Source organism: Coenobita brevimanus, chromosome 7, assembly GCF_032717465.1.
Source record: "Coenobita brevimanus isolate Jiangsu-jjx chromosome 7, ASM3271746v2, whole genome shotgun sequence".
Taxonomy (NCBI): domain Eukaryota; kingdom Metazoa; phylum Arthropoda; class Malacostraca; order Decapoda; family Coenobitidae; genus Coenobita; species Coenobita brevimanus.
In genome coordinates this window covers 36,653,085-36,672,225 of record NC_136960.1, presented here as the reverse complement: position 1 = coordinate 36,672,225, position 19,141 = coordinate 36,653,085, and the positions used below count along the sequence as shown (strand labels likewise).

The following is a 19,141-nucleotide window of genomic DNA, read 5'->3' as shown; positions in this document are numbered from 1 at the left end:
AGTAGGTCTAGCAGTGATGGTTGCAATCATGGGACATTTTGCAATAACCATCGCCTGTAGTGTAGGAATGTCTCGTGCCAAGTGGGAAACCATACTTTTTGCTGCAAGTGTACAGTACCCTCTGTATGTTTTTTTCTGGCTGGCACCTGGCGATTTACACCAGTTCTGCGACCGAAAAAGTTTGAAACAATTTCCACTAACCGATCGGCTGAAGGACATACTTTATTATGGTCTAGTAACGCCACACGATTTAATTAAGCTCAGAGGTCTTTACAACCAATAGGATTTATCAACTTATTATTCTTACATTTCATTAACAATCTTGCTGGGAACTTGGCCATTTCATCTAGCTTATAACCAGACGACTCTTTACTACTGCTACTGCTACTACTATTACTAAAACCACTACTACAAAGGTATAATTTTAATCTTTACCGCTCCCACTGGCTACATAACTACAAGGCACCTCAAGGCTGTACTTAAGACTTTCTCGCTAAGGCGCCTTATCACCCACTGGCTTAACGCTTACGGTGTGGATTAGCCTTATCGCAATATTAAATCGTTTGGTATCGATTATCTTGTCAAAATACCGCACGCAATTATAAAACACAAACACACACACACAAATAAACGAAGATAACACACACACACACAAATAGACGAAGATAACACACACACACACACACACACACACACACACACACACACACACACACACACACACACACACACAAATAGACAAAGATAAACACACACACACACACAACCACCCTAGTAACTGGAAGTTGAAGGTAATCCCGGTTTGGTTATTAGGTAGCTGTCAGCCGTCACAGATAACACGTATAAGGCTTCGTAATACAGGAACACCGCCTTATACCCCCCCTGATATCCGCCTTATACCCCCCCTGATACCCGCCTTATACCCCCTCCTGATACCCGCCTTATACCCCCTCCTGATGCCCGCCTTATACCCCCTCCTGATGCCCGCCTTATACCCCCTCCTGATGCCCGCCTTATACCCCCTCCTGATGCCCGCCTTATACCCCCTCCTGATACCCGCCTTATACCCCTTCCCACACACACAATGCTGCATAAGGATGAAAATCTTGGCCAAGTTAAGGTAAAAAGAGTATAATTAGTCATTTTATTTCAGTCCTATTCTCTCTCTCTCTCTCTCTCTCCTACGTTACTGACATTTTATTCCAGTACTATTCTCTCTCTCTCTCTCTCTCACCAAACCTCTCTCTCTCAGGTGACTGCTGGTTCGTGTCAGCTCTCTCTGCCATCACCCTCAACCCAGGCCTACTAAAAAGGGTTGTGCCACGAGACCAGTCCTTCACACACAACTACGCTGGCATCTTCCACTTCAGGTTAGTAGCACCTTCAGTAACAGCTTCATTAAGTGACACCTTAAGTAACACCTTCAGTAAGTAACAGTTTCATTAAGTAACACCCTGAGTAACACCTTCAGTATGTAACAGTTTCATTAAGTATCACCTTAAGTAACATCTTCAGTAACCGTATCATTAAGTAACACCTTCAATAAATAACAGTTTCATTAAATAACACCCTGAGTAACACCTTCAGTATGTAAGTTTCATTAAGTAACACCTTCAGTAACCGTATCATTAAGTAACACCTTCAGTAAGTAACAGTTTCATTAAATAAAACATCTTCAGTATAACACACACAAAATCTTCAGTATCTTTTTTAAACAATATCAGAACAGAGGAAGGAAAAATAAAATTAATGAAAATAATAATAATCCATCCACAATAATAATCTATCTATCTATAGCCCGACGCCCTAATCCCGCAAACGGTGGCCGCAGACAAAACGCCTCCAAGTCGCTCTGTCACCCACCATTTGACTGCCTTCCCCGCAACTCACTCCCCTCTTCCTCATATACCTCTCAACTCCATCCCTCCACCTCATCCTCGGTCTTCCCCTCCCTCCACACTACCTACATACACCCTCTTAGTCAGTCTTTCATTCTCCATTCTCTCCACATGTCCAATAATAATCTATCTATCTACCTATTGCCAAACGCCTCAATCCCGTTAGGGGTGGCCACAAACAAATCGCCTCCACGTCGCCCTGTCCCCCGCCATTTCACTGCCCTGCTCCCAACTCACCCCCCCCCTCTCTCATATACCTCTCTACCCCATCCCTCCATCCCATCCTCGGCCCCCCCTCCCTCTTCCCCCCTCCACCTCACCCACATACACTCTCTTCGTCAGTCTTTCACCCTCCATCCTCTCCACATAGCCAAACCACCTCAGTATAATAATAATAATAATAATAAGTAACAGTTTTAGTCAGGAACAGCTTCAGTAACACCTTCATTAAATAACACTAGTAACACACCCTCAATCAGTAACACCAATATTCATTTCTGTCGTGAATGATTTGTATTTATATTTACTTATTTATTTATTTATAGTGTTAGACAAGACAAGAATACAGCAAAAATCTCCATGTCTCTTATTCTCCCTGAAAAATATAAATCCCAAGTTACAAGGGGGGATTAATGCGTTTCTCTATAAATCCTGGAAGAAAAAGACAAGGAACTTACACTCTTCTTTCCCATATATAAATCCCAAGTTTCAAGGGGGGATTAATACACTTCTTTGTAAATCCTGGAAGAAAACGACAAGAAATTTACACTCTTCTTTCCCAAACATAAATCCCAAGTTTCAAGGGGGGATTAATACACTTCTTTGTAAATCCTGGAAGAAAAAGACAAGAAATTTACACTCTTCTTTCCCATACATAAATCCCAAGTTTCAAGGGGAGGAGGATTAACACACTTCTTTGTATATCCTTCCTGCCTCTTTGATATAAATCCCTGTACTTAAATAATTATCAAAGACGCTTGGTGGTTTGGTGGCAGAGCTCCTGATCAACAACGTGTATTTTAAGTTGTGGAGAAAACGCAATTCTAGGTCGTTAAAATTCTATCTATCTATCTATTGCCAGACGCCTTCATCCCGTAAGGGGTGGCCACAAACAAATCGCCTCCATGTCGCCCTGTCCCCCGCCATTTCATTGCCCTGCTCCCAGCTCACACACCCCTCTCTCATACATCTCTCCACTCCATCCCTCCATCTCATCTTTGGCCTCCCCCCTCCCTCTCCCCTCCTCAAAAAGTTAAAAGAGTGAATTCAGTCTTACAGGTTTAGGAACTGAAGTGAAGAAATAGCAATGTTTGGTTAAGTTGATTGAAAAGAGTAAATTCAATCGTACCAGATTCCAACAGAGGCAAAGGCAGTCAGGATTTTGTTATGGGGGAAAGATTGAATTCTGCTTGCCATTATTTTTCATATAGCAGCTTGGAGACTATTATAATTGTACCTACATTAATAAAACAACAAAAAATTATCCACTTTGTTAAACTGTACAAGAAGCAGTCCAGGGAATAATCAGTAGTGCCTAAATGAATCAGTTAAAATATATATACCTACTGAATTACTGCCTTCCCATTCAGCTTGCTGTTAGGAGGGAGGGAGGGGCCTTGTGTCTTCCTCCTGATTGTGCCCATGAGAGAGAGAGAGAGAGAGAGAGAGAGAGAGAGAGTGTGTAATCCCTGCCAAGTTAGAGTAAAATGAGTGTAATGACCCCTACCTCTGCTACAGGTTCTGGCAAGGGGGTGAGTGGGTGAGTGTGGTGGTGGATGACAGGCTGCCCACCTCCCACATCGGCCACCTCTGCTTCTCACGATCATCCAACCTGGCCGAGTTCTGGTCTGCGCTGCTGGAGAAGGCCTTCGCTAAGTGGGTAGTCTGTGTGCATTCGCTCCTTACACTAGGCCTGTTTTGTGATATTAGAGAAAAAATAAAACAGTTATAATTATAATAATAATAATAATAATAAATACAATAATAATAATAATAATAATAATAATATAATACTACTAATAATAACAATAATAATAATAAAAATAAAAATAAATTGATTCACTAGTAGTAGTAGTAGTAAGAGGAGGAGTAGGATTAATATTAATAATAATAATAATAATAATAATAATAATAATAATAATAATTCACTCTTTTGCTTCCCAAGAGCACCAGTTCCTCCAAAGAAATTCACCAGCACTCGACACAAAAACTTCAGTGAATGAGCCAGCTTTCCTTCTGTGTGAATACTTATATTACTATAAATAAGAAAAAAATATGCTATGTTTAAAGCTATATATGATCTTTTAAATCTTTCAGGCTTGGCACCAATTTCCAAAGCAAAACTTATATATATAAAAAAAAAAAGGACCGCCAAACAATTACGTTCACCTCATCAAAATCTCTTCTATAATGGCTGAATAGTCTAAAAACATAATTTAGAGAAATTGAAGGAGTGCATGTTATGTATTTAAAGGTTTATCAAATTCAAATGCGTATAGATGGCCTAGTCCAAATTTTTACACTACTGGTACGTTGCAATAAGAAAGTACTGTACCATTACCCAAACAGGAACTTAAGATGCAAGTCCATTAAAGTATATAAAATCCCAGCAACATACTTACGAAGTTCTCTTGGAGTGTTAAAGAAAAAATAAAATAAAATACACTGTACATTTAAAGGACGAGGACAGAAGTAGCAGGATAAGAAGCAGGACATACTATATACTATTAATACTAGGATGAAAAGAACAGCTTATGAGTAGTGAAATCGTACAGCTCCCCTTGGACTGAAAAAATATTCTGTCCTAATAAAGGCAATAAGCTACTGTTGGCCTGCTTAACTGTCTTGTACTGGACACCTCTAGACTCATCTTGCTGGTATTGTTGGTTAACCCTGGTGCGTCCGGCTGAGCTAACCCAATGACCAATAGTAGGCAACTGCTTCTGTGGGTCCGTCCCACTAATGCAAATACACTGGGCAGGGATCTGGTGCCCCCCTTGTGTGTGCAGGGAAATGTGAAGAGGTCTGGCGCCTGGGTAAATGCCACAGCTGCTCCATCCAGGGTGCACAACGCCACCACGTGTAGGCTCCTCATCAGCGCCTCTAGAGTCATGTATTATACATAACTTCCCTCTTACCTCACTCTTACAGGCTTCACGGTTCCTACGGCGCCCTGAACGCTGGTAAATGCTACGAGGCTACTGAGGACCTGACAGGGGGCGTGACGGAGCGGTTCATGTTGCAGGTGGAAGCGCCCCCAGACAACCTGTTCTCCATCATGGCACAGGCCAGTCAACGTGGCTCACTCCTCACCTGTAATGTGCCCAAGATTGCGGTCAGTTGCCTTCCACAACGCCTGGTTATTAATTTACATGCGTGTCATCATCACCATCACTGTAGTTGTTACCATCACCGTAATAATAATAATAATAATAATAATAATAATAATAATAATAATCTATCTATCTATTACCAGACGTCTTACTCCCTTAAGGGGTGGCCACAAACAAATCGCCTTCATGTCGCCCTGTCCCCTGCCATTTCACTGCCCTGCTCCCAGCTCACAAACCCCTCTCTCATATACCTCTCCACTCCATCCCTCCATCTCACCCTTGGCCTACCTTTCCCTCTCCAACTGTAAATAAAAATCATCATCACCCTAACCCTATTTTCCTCCATAGTATACACATTTACATAAGCAATTTCTGATTATAAGCAATTCTCAATCGTGAGGAGGAACTCTCAGCAACAGGAAATATTTGTTAATGACTCACTCAAATTAAGTAATAGGAAATAGGATTAGTATGAATCTAAATTAACATACAATTCATCATCATCATCATCACGACAATATTAACAAAAATTCCTAACATTATTAATCAATATCTAACAACAGTAAACAACAGCCAATAGAAGTGTAAGCACTGGTCCTTCCATGTAGTCAAAATGCAAATGTCCGTCTGCCTTCCTTTCCTCTCTCACTGTCAGATTCATAAATGCTTGAATGTGACGTAGGGGATAAAGATGGATACTATCACACACAGATGATTATATGCACGTCACTCCACTATGTAACATTAAACGTCTATAAATCCAGCGATGAAATAGAGGCAGGAGAGGCGAATGACTTTAGTACTTGACAATGTAGGTAAAAGCAATCTCTGCCAGTGATATGCGAATCTTAGTAACAATAACCAGTTCGTGGCAACTATTACTGACAATTCTTCATAATATGTTAGTCATTCTTCATAAATACTAATAATAATGACGTCACTAGTGCGGGCTGGTGTCAGGTCATGGGTACTGTGTCATATGAGTCTGGTTATGTTGTTATGTTCTTATGTTAGGTTAAGTAAGAAACTAACATCTCTTTCACACACAGGGCAAAAGTGACGAGGAGCTGGAGTGCGGGCTGGTGTCAGGTCATGGGTACTGCGTCACCGGGGTCAGGCAAGTCAAGGTCACATCACCATGGACCACTCACGTTGACCTTGTCCGGCTCAGGAACCCCTGGGGAGACGATGTAAGTAGGATCGCGTCCACACCAAAACCCTGCTGGTGCGGGAAGGAGTTCTGCATCACTGTAACCCATAGAAGTTCTTGTCCTCAACCGTCCAGATCCAATGGTGTCGCTGTATGAACCTAAGAACCTGAAAACAAAAATGGAGAATTACAATGAGCCAGATGGACAATGACTGCCAGCTTCTTCAAGAGTTTGTCTATACACACAGAACAAAGATGAAGGCTCTTCCCCACCCACCAAATCGCCCATGATGATGATGATAAAAACAGAAAAAAACAAGTACCTTACAGAGGAAAACTAATCACCTTTTCTCTCCCTCCAGATGGAGTGGAGAGGCGCCTTCAGTGACGACTCAGAGGAATGGGGTTTGGTGCCTGAGGACGAGAAGAAGCGGCTACAACACACCGTCGACAAGGATGGCGAATTCTGGATGACGTTTGTGGTAAGGGATAGGACTTTGCAGGGTGGGTCACATTTAACACTTCTCTTCCACTCCAGCAGGTACTTTCTTGTGTGTTGTAGGGGTGGTTCAGTCAGAGTTATGTCTATCCTGCATTATTTATTTATTTCTTACCCCTCCTGCCACACCCACGCCCACACCAGCAGACAGACAGTGTTATCAATGTCTACTCTGCATCAGTTATTTATTTCCTACTCCCACTACCACACCCACGCCCACACCAGCAGACTCAGCCATCCACACAACACAAAAGATATCAACGCCTACTGAGCATCATTCATTCGTTTCCTACTCCCACTGCCACACCCACGACCACACCAGCAGATTGAGCCGTTCCCACAACATGAAAGACACCATGAATCAAGTTTGCAGTGGAGCGCTATTTAGGTACCACCCTGAATCCGCCATCCTCCTTCTAGGGAACAGGGATTGAAGGACGTTTGTATATCCGGGTAATGTTGTCACCTGGTTATAGCCATGCCACCACGTGAAGGCCTCCCAATCCAACACTGTAAGGGAGAGTATTCTGTATAAACACACTTTACATTCTTTATATATTCGCCTGCTTGGATTCTACACCTTATTTAAACTTTTTGGCACATTCTTGAAATTTAATAGAAATGTATTAGTCTGACCACATAAATACATTCTTGACGAACTCTAAATATCATCCCGCACGTTCTAATTCAGTATCTATAGACAAATTCTGAACATTTTGAAATTCTATATAAATACCTGACAACTGTAAATGAACATCGCCAGCATTTTTATCCACACAATTAATCTGTACACATAATTTTTAGTATAAACTGAAATATTCTCCACTTTCTATATAAACATTACTGAAATCCTACATACGAGTAAAATATATTCTGGTTATTTTACACTGAAATTCCCTTGAAACTGTACATAAAACTTTTGAAAATCTGTATGAAAACAAATTCATGATCCAACAAAATTATTCAACTACCGACCACATAAACACTTCAATTTCCATATCATAAGAATTCTCGATATTTTACCTCAAACACTCTCTCTCTCTCTCTCACAGGTCTTCACAAACACATCCAGCTTTCAACAAACCTCAAAAACAATCCTAAAACTGCTCTGTGTGTGTGTGTGTGTGTGTGTGTGTGTGTGTGTGTGTGTGTGTGTGTGTGTGTGTGTGTGTGTGTGTGTGTGTGTGTGTGTGTGTGTGTGTGTGTGTGTGTGTGTGTGTGTGTGTGTGTGTGTGTGTGTGTGTGTGTGTGTGTGTGTGTGTGTGTGTGTGTGTGTGTGTGTGTGTGTGTGTGTGTGTGTGTGTGTGTGTGTGTGTGTGTGTGTGTGTGTGTGTGTGTGTGTGTGTGTGTGTGTGTGTGTGTGTGTGTGTGTGTGTGTGTGTGTGTGTGTGTGTGTGTGTGTGTGTGTGTGTGTGTGTGTGTGTGTGTGTGTGTGTGTGTGTGTGTGTGTGTGTGTGTGTGTGTGTGTGTGTGTTTTTAACCTCATCACTATCATCCCCAGGCGTTCCTCAAGCACTTCGAGGAGGTCTCCATCACCAGCCTCAGCCCCCAATCCCTGGACGTGGCATCGCGTGACCACCTGTACTGCCTGGCCGACGTGGTGCAACAGGTCATGCTCCACCCCGAACAGGTCAGGTCGGGCCAGGTGCGGGGCAGGAAGGTGTGGGAGGAGGTCAACTACAACGGGTCATGGGTCAGGAACTCTACCGCAGGAGGACCGCCACTTAACTGCAGTGCGTATACAAGGATTCTGTTTAAGTATCTATCTATTTCCAGACGCCTTAATCCCGTAAGGGGTGGCCACAAACAAATCGCCTCCATGTCACCTTGTCCCCCGCCATTTCACTGCCCTGTTTAGCATCATATCACCAAAATTATCTAAACGCTATAAGCCCCGTATATTTTGAAATTTAAGACCGAAGAATGTTGAAACAGGTGTCCTCGTGTGCATCTCTGTTCAGTATTACTTCATCCAACTACTAACAATCACTACACCAAACACACTGTAATGGCTCTGAAATGACTCGCTACGTACTATTTTCACATCCATCTCAGGCAGGATTTTTTCGATGGAGAGGGGGGAGAGGGTCTATCTATCTATCTATTGCCAGACGCCTCAATCCCGTTTGGGGTGGCCACAAACAAATCGCCTCCAAGTCGCCCTGTCCCCCACCATTTCACTGCCCTGATCCCAACTCACACCCCCCTCTCTCATATACCTCTCCACTCCATCCCTCCATCTCATCCTCGGCCTCCCCCTCCCTCTTCCCCCCTCCACCTCACTCACATACACTCTCTTCGTCAGTCTTTCACCCTCCATCCTCTCCACATGGCCAAACCACCTCAGTGTGTTCCTCATAACGCTTCCTATCACATCCACATCCACACCACAACGCTCCCTTATATCCTCATCCGTCAGCCTGTCTCTCCATGTGACTCCACAGGCTCCTCTTAAATAACTCATTTCCACTGCTCTAACTCTTGACCTATGTCCTTCCAACATCGTCCAAGCTTCACTTCCATACGTTAGAGTTGGTATCACAATACTGTCATGTAGTAACTTTTTCACTTCCATGCTCACTTCCCTGTTTCTTATCACTGCTTTCAAGAACCAGCAACCTTTCTTCCCTACTGTACCCTTTCAAGCACTTCACCCTCCAAACCTCCATCCTTACTCATCACACTACCCGAGTACTTAAACGTACTCACATTTTCCAATTCCTCACCATCCAACCTCGCTGTCCATTCACTGACTTCACCTCTCTCAAAGACCATCACTTTCCTCTTCGCTACATTCACCTTTAGATTCCGTTTCTTACACACTCTCCCAAACTCATCCACCAAGCCTTGCAGCTCCCCTTCGTCTTCACTCAACAACACAGTATCATCTGCAAACAACAGTACAGGGAGTTTCCAAACACTATCCTCTCTCACCAGGGCCACTCCAACATCCACTACCCTACCTTGTACCTCTTTTATTACCCCATCCATGTACAGATTGAACAACCATGGAGACATGACACATCCCTGTCTCAACCCAACCTTCAAAGAGAAAAATTCACTTAGTTCACCATCCACACGCACTGCAGCCTTTGCACCATCGTACATACTATTCACAGCATTTTCGGCAGACCAATGATTTATTTGTGCTAAAAATATTCAGTGTTATTTATCGACACAAAAGCAATAAATATATAACTGTTATTACAGAATCCTGCCAATGAAAAGTGGGATCTGATAAATTATGAGGAATTTGGTAATAAGTCAGCGTGAATTTTCAAACTTGTAATACCCAAGAATCACGCTCCCCTTCCCTCGTTTTTCAAATTGCTGGATGCGACCCTACACCATGGCCACGTGTTCAGGCATTTTTTTAGCTTTTGAGTGTATAGCCGTTCCTGCAACATGCGGGAAATCGGCCAGCAGTGAATGAGAAGCGTCATATAAGAACCACCCTGTACAATGCTTTGGAAACAGCGTAAGTAAGAGTGTAAAATGAAAACTTACCGAAATGAGAGAGAAAGAAAGAGAGAGAGAGAGAGAGAAACCAAACCAGTCAAACTTCTCTCCCCAGCCCTATTCAGCAACAACCCCCAGTACCTTCTGAGAGAGAGAGAGAGAGAGAGAGAGAGAGAGAGAGAGAGAGAGTCTAAGCCAGTAAGTTTAATCTTCTCTCCCCAGCCCTATTCAGCAACAACCCCCAGTACCTTCTGCACCTGACGGAGGGGGACGACGACCCCGAGGAAGGGGGGGCGTGCACAGTGGTCCTCTCCCTCACGCAGAAGCACAGGCGATTGCACAAGCTGGAACTGCTCACTCTGGGGGTGTGTGTGTATAAGGTCAGAGAAGAGGTCATTACAGTATCATCATCATATCATCATCATCATCATCATATCATTATCATCATATCATCATCATCATCATCATCATATCATTATCATCACCATATAGTCATCATTATCATCACCATCATCAATATCATCATCATTATCATCATCATCACATCACCATATCATCACCATCATCAGCACTGTCGTCGTTTTAGCCCTTTATCACTATATCCATCACTCTCAGCGTCATCATCATCATCATCACCATATCATCATTATCATCACCATCATCATCATCACTGTCGTCGTCTTCGCCCGTCATTTTTATCACTATATCCATCACTCGCGGCATCATCATCATCATCATTATCAGCGTCACTTTCGTTGTCTTCACCGGTCAGTTTTATCAGTCATATCAGCTACTCTCACCATCATCATCATCATCACTATTATTGTCACCACCACTACTACTACTGTTATTGTTATTATTATTATTATTATTATTATTATCATTGGTGTAAAGGTTGGTGAGAAGGAAGCAGCGCCCACCCCCTTACCTGAGAAGTGGCTGCGGGTTCACAAACCGGTGTTCCTCAGCAAGTTCAAGAAGACCCGCACCGTCACCCACCGGCTCAGGCTGGACCCAGGCCGCTACGTCATCATTCCGTGCACTGTCAAGCCGGACCAGGAGGCAGAGTTCCTCCTGAGGGTGTTCTGTGAGAAGGCCGCCACCATGGAGTGAGTACACCCGTTATAATTATACACATTTTGAACATTACAAGCACACTGAAATCTATGTACTATATCTTTATAATATTCACATTATAGGCAGGTGCTGACGAGGAGCCTACATGTGGTGGCACTGTGCACTCGAAGAGGAGCAGCTACCGTGTCCACCAGGGGGCCAAACCTCCTCATATATTTCCCTTCACCACGCCGTGGGAAGGACGCTGCTCCGACTCTCGTGAGGCACTCTCTACCACAAGGGGGCGCCGGATCCCCTGCCCGGTGTACCTACTGCAAAGCGGGCCCACAGCAGTAGTTGCTTGCCTGCGGTTGACGGATCTGCTCGGCCAGACAGACCGGAGTTAAGCAGCAACAACAACAACAGCAATAATAACAAAAACATCAATAACAATAACATTAACAATAGCAATAACAACAGTAATAATAATAATAACAACAACAATAACATGTGCAGTTTGAACACCGAGAAACGTACACTGATAATGAATTTGAACATGTGCAGTTTGAACACCGCAGCGTGCACTAATTCTGAACTTTTGTCTCCTCTCCACCCCAATCCCTCGCCCGGCGTGATCAGAGAGAACGACGAGGAAGCCAGACTGTTGGACATGGACGACGATGAGGAAGTGAGTAGTGTGTGTGTGTGTGTGTGTGTGTGTGTGTGTGTGTGTGTGTGTGTGTGTGTGTGTGTGTGTGTGTGTGTGTGTGTGTGTGTGTGTGTGTGTGTGTGTGTGTGTGTGTGTGTGTGTGTGTGTGTGTGTGTGTGTGTGTGTGTGTGTGTGTGTGTGTGTGTGTGTGTGTGTGTGTGTGTGTGTGTGTGTGTTGCAATGTAAATAAACCACAAAACTGCTTATGTACGTGAATGGAAACCCCTTCAGTACAATGACGTCTTCACCCAAAATATATTATCAACTGCTGAGAAAGTATTATTATTTTCCAACAACTGACGATACTCTTTTTACCCTAACTTGGCCTAAAACTGTCATCCCTCCATGCTGAGTGCCGAGTAGTAACAATAGATTAACGCTAGAATATGGTGCTAGTCACAAAGAAGTGCTAAGTAAATGATGCAGAGCCGTAGTACCGTCATTCTGCCTAAACCACGCGAAATTGACTGCAAAGGGACGAAAATATGACCTAAGATAAAATACATAAAAGAAATCACATATAATAATAATAATAATAATAGTAATAAAATAATAATAATAATAATAATAATAGTAATAATCCGCACTACGTACAGGGTGTGGACGGGCTGCCAGTAGTGCAGGTAGGACAGACGCCAGACGTACTGAGGATGGAGTTCATGGCCAGGGCGGCAGAGGACGGCACAGTGAACGCGGCCAAGCTACAACAGGTCCTGAACACCATATTCAAGGGTAGGTATTATTCTACACCATAACCACCTTGCCTTAACATCTTCCCAGGCAGGTCTCATTAACGGCCTAATCACCTTGTTCTTAATTACGATTTTCTAAGGCAGTTACCGTCCCCTTACTGATTTTGTTCATTTTTTATTATCTTTCTAACAATCATTTTAACTTGGTGTCATTCCTTCGGTTCTCAATCAATTCGCTGTTGCACTCTCCATCATTCGCACACACACCCACCCTACTCATCAAACCCCTAACCTCGCTCCCCCGTCCACCCTCCCTCTCACACCCCCACCCTCCCAATCAAACCCCTAACCTCGCACGCCCATCCACCCTCCCTCTCACACCCCCATCCTCCCAATCAAACTCCTACCCTAGCACCCCCCTCCACCTTCCCTTTCACACACCCTTCCTCTCACGACCCCACCCACTTCTCGCATCCCTATCCACCCTCTTACACTCCCTCAGTCCCTCCCTCACACACTTCTACCAACCCACCTTCTCTCACACCCTCGCCCTTCGTCACACACCCACCCTCCTTCTCACGACCCCACCCACCCTCCAGCACCCCTATCCACCCACTCATACCCCCTCCCTCCCTCTCACACCTCTACCCACCCTATCTCCTATTCTCTCTCTCAAACCCCCCACCCGCCTACCCACCCTCTCACATCCACATGATTTCATTCAAAGCACGACTCTAAACAACCACTCAATAAATGCCGTCTTTTATTTTTATTATTATTTTTATTATTATTATTATTATTATTATTATTATGTCGGTCGATAATGATGATGATAATAATAAGGTCAGACATTTAGATTCCCTACTGCCATTTGAAATTACTAGCCTAATCCGATTTGTTATTTACACTATAAATTTATATGCCCACATTATCTACCTATATCAGTCCATCTACCTACCTACCTACCTGCAGACCTACTTTACCTGCCTACCTACCTCCTTGCCTATCTATCTATCCATCTATTTATCTCCACCTACCTGCCTACCTACCTCCTTGCCTATCTATCCACCCATCTATCTCCACCTACCTACCTCCTTGCCTATCTATCTCCACCTACCTACCTCCTTGCCTATCTATCTCCACCTATCTGCCTGCCAACCTCCTTGCCTATCTATCCATCCATCTATCTACACCTACCTGCCTATCTATCCATCCATCTACCTACCTCCACCTACCTGCCTATCCATCCATCCATCTATCTATTAACCTCCACCCACCTACCTACCTACCTCCTTGCCCATCTATCCATTCATCTATCTATTTATCTATCTCTTTGCCACAGGCGAGGTCGAGTTTTCCCTGGACCTCACCCGCAGTCTCCTGGCCATGATGGATAGGGACCTGTCAGGCAACGTCGACTACTATGAATTTGAGCCCCTTGCATACTCCCTACGGCGCTGGGTGGTGAGTGGGGCGTGGGGAGAGGGGGGAGGAGTGGGGGGAGGAGTGGGGCGTGGGGAGTGGGGGGAAGAGTGGGGAGTGCGGGGAGGAATGGGGAGAGGGGGGTGAGTGAAGCGTAGAGAGTGGGGAGAGGAATGGAAAAAGGGAGTGAGTGGAGAGGAGTGGGAAAAGGGAATGAATGGGGAGAGGGGGGTAAGTGGGGCGTAGGGAGTGAGTGGGGAGAGAGGGGGTTAGTGGGGCACAGAGAGTGGAGAGAGGAGTGGGAAAAGGGAGTGAATGGGGAGAAGGGGGGTGAGTGGGGCGTAGGGAGTGGGGGAGGAGTGGGAAAAGAAAGTGAGTGGGGAGAGGGGGCAGGGAGTAGGATGAGAGAGAGGAGAGAGGAGGAGGTGAATGGGAACAGGTAAGTGAAAGTGAGGAAAGAAGGTGAGGGTGGGGAAAGAAAGGTGATTGGAGAGAGAGTAAAGAGAGGGTGGGACGTGTGCAAGGATAGTGGAGAAAGAGAGAGAGAGAGAGCAGAATGAATGGAGGAGAGAATACGACTGGGAGGTAAGTGGCATGAGGGAGGGAAAGTTGGAGTGAGGAAAAAGAGGCTCGAGGAGTAGGAGCAGAAGCTAAACAAAGTAGAAGACATGGGATGAGAGGGAGGGAGGGAGGGATAGAATGGGATAGGGGAGGAAGAGAGTGGAATAGGGGAGTGAGTGGGATAATGGAGTAAGTGCGAGTGAGCGGGGAGTGACCGGGACAGAGAAGGGAATGAGTGCAAGTGAGAAGGGAGTGACTGCATGGGGAGTCAGTAGGATAGGGGAGTGAATGGAACAGGGAAGGGAGAGGGGGAAGAGAGTGGGATAGGGGTGTGAGTAAGAGGAGAGAGAGTGGGATAGGGGTGTGAGTAAGAGGAGAGAGAGTGGGATAGGGAAGGGTGAGGGGGAAGACAGTGGGATAAAAGAGTAAGAGGGGTGAGAGTGGGATAGGGGAGTGCATGAGAGGGAAGAATGGGACAGGGGAGTGAGGGGGGAGAGTGGGATCAGCAAGTGAGAAGGGAGAAAGTGGGAATGAGTTAGAGATGAGGGGAGTGGACTAGGAGAGGGAGTGGGGCGAGGGAAGGGAGTGGGCTAGGGAAGGGAGTGGACTAGGGGGGTGAGAAAGGAAAAAGAGTGGGAAAGAGTGGGGGAGAATGATGGATCAAAGGTGGTGGCAGAAGTGAGAAAGAGCGGGAGGTGTGGAAGGGGAGTGGTGGGTTGGGGAGGAATGAAATAAGTGGGGACTGGAGGGGGTGGAAGGGTGAAGAAAGGCCTGAGGAGTAGGAGTAGACATGAGATAGAGTGAAAGACACGATGAAGAAGAAAGTGGGCGGACAAGAAACGGGGGAAAAGAGAGTGAGGTGGGAGAAGAGAGTGAGGTGGAAGAAGAGAGCGAGGTGGGAAAAGGCAGCGAGGTGGGAAAAGGCAGTGAGGTGGGAAAAGAAGGTGAGGTGAGAGAAAAGAGCGAGGTGGGAAAAGAGTGAGGTGAGAAAAACAGAGTGAGGTGGGTGAAGAAATGAGGTAGGAAAAGAGAGTGAGGTGGGAAAAGAGAGTGAGGTGGGAGAAGAGAGTGAGGTGGGAGAAGAGAGTGAGGTGGGAAGAGAGAGTGAGGTGGGAGAAAAGAGTGAGGTGGGAGAAAAGAGTAAGGTGGGAGAAGAGAGCGAGGTGGGAGAACAGAGCGAGGTGGGAGAAGAGTGTGAGGTGGGAGAAGAGAGTGAGGTGGGAGAAAAGAGTGAGGTGGGAGAAGAGAGCAAGGTGGGAGAAGATAGCGAGGTGGGAGAAGAGAGCGAGGTGGGAGAAGAGAGTGCGGTGGGAGAAGAGAGCGAGGTGGGAAAGAGAGAGGTGGGAAAAGAGACTGAGGTGGGAAAAGAGGGTGAGGTGGGAGAAGAGGGTGAGGTGGGAGAAGAGAGCGAGGTGGGAAAGTGAGAGGTGGGAAAAGAGAGTGAGGTGGGAAAAGAGGGTGAGGTGGGAGAAGAGAATGAGGCGGGAAATGAGAGTGAGGTGGGAAAAGAGAGTGAGGTGAGAAAAGAGAGTGAGGTGGGAGAAGAGTGTAAGGTGGGAAATGAGAGTGAGGTGGGAAAGGATTTGAGGAAACAGAAGGAATGGCTGCATAGGTAAGAACAATAGGAAGTAAGGGAGAGAAATGTGTGGGAGAGACAAGGAAAGGGAAATTTTGTTAATAGGATGAGACTGGGAGAACATGAGGAATGAGAGGGGAAGGGGTGTGAAGTAAACATCCATCTTAGGAGCTTGAGCAGTATGGGTCAGAAATGAGACAGAATGAGTGGTGTTGTAGGAAAGGTACACACAATGAGGGGAAACGGTACGAAAGCCCCTGCATTTATTTGCCTCATCTAGCTACTGCATCTCCTTTCCAACCACCTAGCCTCTCCAACACCCTGCAGGACATGTACAAAAAGGGACATGACCCCCAAAGCAATTAACTCTCTAGCCAGTCCGTATGCCAATTTTAGCCCAAGTTAAAATTAAAAAGGTATAGACACCATTCCCTACCAACCCAACCACCTCCCAACCACCTACAGCCTCTCCACATCCCCTACAGGACGTCTACAACAAACGACGTGACCCCCAAACCGGTTCTCTCTCCGGCCACTCCTGGGGACTTGGTGACGCCCTCAAGGATCTCGGCTACCTGGTGCCCAGGAGGTTGCGTGGCCTCGTGGTGGTGCGCTATGGCGACCATCTGGGCAACATCTCACTCAGGGACTTCCTTATGGCAACCTGCAGGATCTCAGTTATGCTGGGTAAGCTGACATGGCAGTTTAAGTTGCCATTTCACCGACTTTGTTTCTATGTTAATGACAGCTCCATCACTGACTTTGCTTCCACATGAATGACTGAAAACAGGCAACAAAAGGACGGAGGTCTAGGCCAAGTTAAACTGGACAAAGTATATTAATCCCTTTTCTTAGGCGGCAAAAGAACAAAAACCTCTGTCAGGTTAAAATAAATGAAATACTGTGATCCCTTTCTCTATAATTCACCATGTTCTCTCTCCACAGAACGGTTCTGCAGACACAGCAAAGGGAAGGAAGAGCGAGCCACACTCTACCTCAATGACTGGCTCCAGGACACCATCTACTGCTGAACCTCCTCATGTCTTGAAGCTGAAGCTGCTCCTGACACAACTAATAACTCCTCAACTTCTGATGCTCCTCAAGTCTCACTGTTAAAGATTCTGATACAACTACTCCTAACACAACCCTTCTGCTTCTACTGCTCATGTTCCAGAAGTCTCAGTGCTGCTGACACAACTACTCCTGATGCAACTGACACAACTATAAGCTTCTGTTGCTGATACTCCTCAAGTCTCAATGATGCTCCTCTAGGCACAAATCTCAATTGCGAAGCTGCTCCTGACACCACTGACACAATTCTTCTATGCAAACTGCTGATAATCCTCAGGTTTCAAAGATGAGGCTACTACTGACAAAACTCTAATGCTGATACCATTCCTATCTCCTTCAAAAAATGGGTACTGACCTTCAGCAACAGGCTTAACCTACATGCGATACTCCTGCCCTTTCCTGTAACACATGAGGATCTGGATACATTTATCAAAAAACAATTAGTACACATTATGATTTCTGACATGTGCTTGAGCTAGTAATGTGCATGATTATTGTGCCTACTTTATGGTGATACTTGGATAAGCATCCTGGTACTAGCTGGATGAAGAGAAGATATGGAGCTCAAAAACCAAACTGTACGACCTAAAGCCAGAGATCTAACCACTCTGTTAGCTGTGACATTTTTAAGGGCTACTGATCTTGACAGTCAAGTCCTTATATCTCACCCACGTGAATGGCAATGCTGTTGATTACTCAGATTTTGGTTATGTTCATCTATTCTGATATATGAAATGTGATCTATCTTCACTATAATCTATTCCTTATAAAATTCTATATGTAATTACAGTTGATTCTGGCATCAGCTGCAAATGATATTTAAGATTGCTGGAATAATATTTATACAGAACTCACCGCATCATCTTTCTTACAACCACTATACAGTATTACCCTGACCAATAAAAAAGTATCATATAATTGTGGATAACACAAAATGATCACTGTATCAATATAATACTCTGCAAGGCCGCTACACCTAAACGATCTATGCATACAATGAAGGCCAGAGTGAGCTATTTACAGGTACTTGTACAGTACATTCCTATAATGTCGAGGCTTACATCCCAAAACCAAATATTAGGCCTATGCATATATCATTATCATTTGGAAATTAAACCCAAGAGTGCTGCACACTCTCACATCACATATATTCCATCTTGTAACTTTCATGGATTTGGAGAAAGCATATGACAGGGTGGATAGACAAGGATTGTGGAAAGTATTAAGATTATATGGAGTAGACGGGAAGTTGCTGAATGCTGTAAAGAGTATGTATGACAGAGCTAAGGCTGCAGTGCGTGTGGATGGTGAACTGAGTGAATTTTTCTCTTTGAAGGGTGGGTTGAAACAGGGATGTGTCATGTCTCCATGGTTGTTCAATCTGTACATGGATGGGGTAATAAAAGAGGTACAAGGTAGGGCAGTGGATGTTGGAGTGGCCCTGGTGAGAGAGGGTAGTGTTTGGATACTCCCTGTACTGTTGTTTGCAGATGATACTGTGTTGTTGAGTGAAGATGAAGGGGAGCTGCAAGGCTTGATGGATGAGTTTGGGAGAGTGTGTAAGAAACAGAATCTAAAGGTGAATGTAGGGAAGAGTAAAGTTATGGTCTTCGAGAGAGGTGAAGTCAGTGAATGTACAGTGAGGCTGGATGGTGAGGAAATGGAAAATGTGAGTACGTTTAAGTACTTGGGTAGTGTGATGAGTAAGGATGGAAG

General features: G+C 44.9%; 2 protein-coding genes across 2 annotated transcripts; both read left to right on the top strand.

Annotated features, from left to right (window-relative positions):
* Positions 1–28: 28 nt before the first annotated feature.
* On the top strand, positions 29–11,751 carry LOC145404354 (calpain-A-like). The gene is made up of 9 exons (XM_080275880.1): positions 29–123; positions 3,636–3,773; positions 5,049–5,232; positions 6,280–6,420; positions 6,743–6,862; positions 8,393–8,572; positions 10,584–10,718; positions 11,233–11,447; positions 11,538–11,751. The coding sequence occupies exons 1-9, from the start codon at positions 29–31 to the stop codon at positions 11,749–11,751; spliced, it is 1,422 nt and encodes a 473-aa protein (XP_080132006.1).
* Positions 11,752–11,950: 199 nt separating this feature from the next.
* On the top strand, positions 11,951–17,385 carry LOC145404343 (calpain-B-like). Its single transcript, XM_080275869.1, has 5 exons — positions 11,951–12,082; positions 12,700–12,835; positions 14,138–14,259; positions 16,840–17,041; positions 17,300–17,385. Exons 1-5 carry the CDS (start codon positions 11,951–11,953, stop codon positions 17,383–17,385), a joined length of 678 nt encoding a protein of 225 aa, XP_080131995.1.
* The last annotated feature ends 1,756 nt before the right edge of the window (positions 17,386–19,141 follow it).

Bases quoted from the DNA above. Each gene is read 5' to 3' on its own strand.
- LOC145404343 (XM_080275869.1), top strand. From the start codon at position 11,951: ATGTGCAGTTTGAACACCGCAGCGTGCACTAATTCTGAACTTTTGTCT. The intron at 12,836-14,137 runs GTAGGTATTATT...TCTTTGCCACAG, and splicing joins CCTGAACACCATATTCAAGG to GCGAGGTCGAGTTTTCCCTG. The intron at 17,042-17,299 runs GTAAGCTGACAT...CTCTCTCCACAG, and splicing joins CAGGATCTCAGTTATGCTGG to AACGGTTCTGCAGACACAGC.
- LOC145404354 (XM_080275880.1), top strand. From the start codon at position 29: ATGGGACATTTTGCAATAACCATCGCCTGTAGTGTAGGAATGTCTCGT. The intron at 6,421-6,742 runs GTAAGTAGGATC...CTCTCCCTCCAG, and splicing joins GGAACCCCTGGGGAGACGAT to ATGGAGTGGAGAGGCGCCTT. The intron at 10,719-11,232 runs GTCAGAGAAGAG...ATTGGTGTAAAG, and splicing joins TGGGGGTGTGTGTGTATAAG to GTTGGTGAGAAGGAAGCAGC.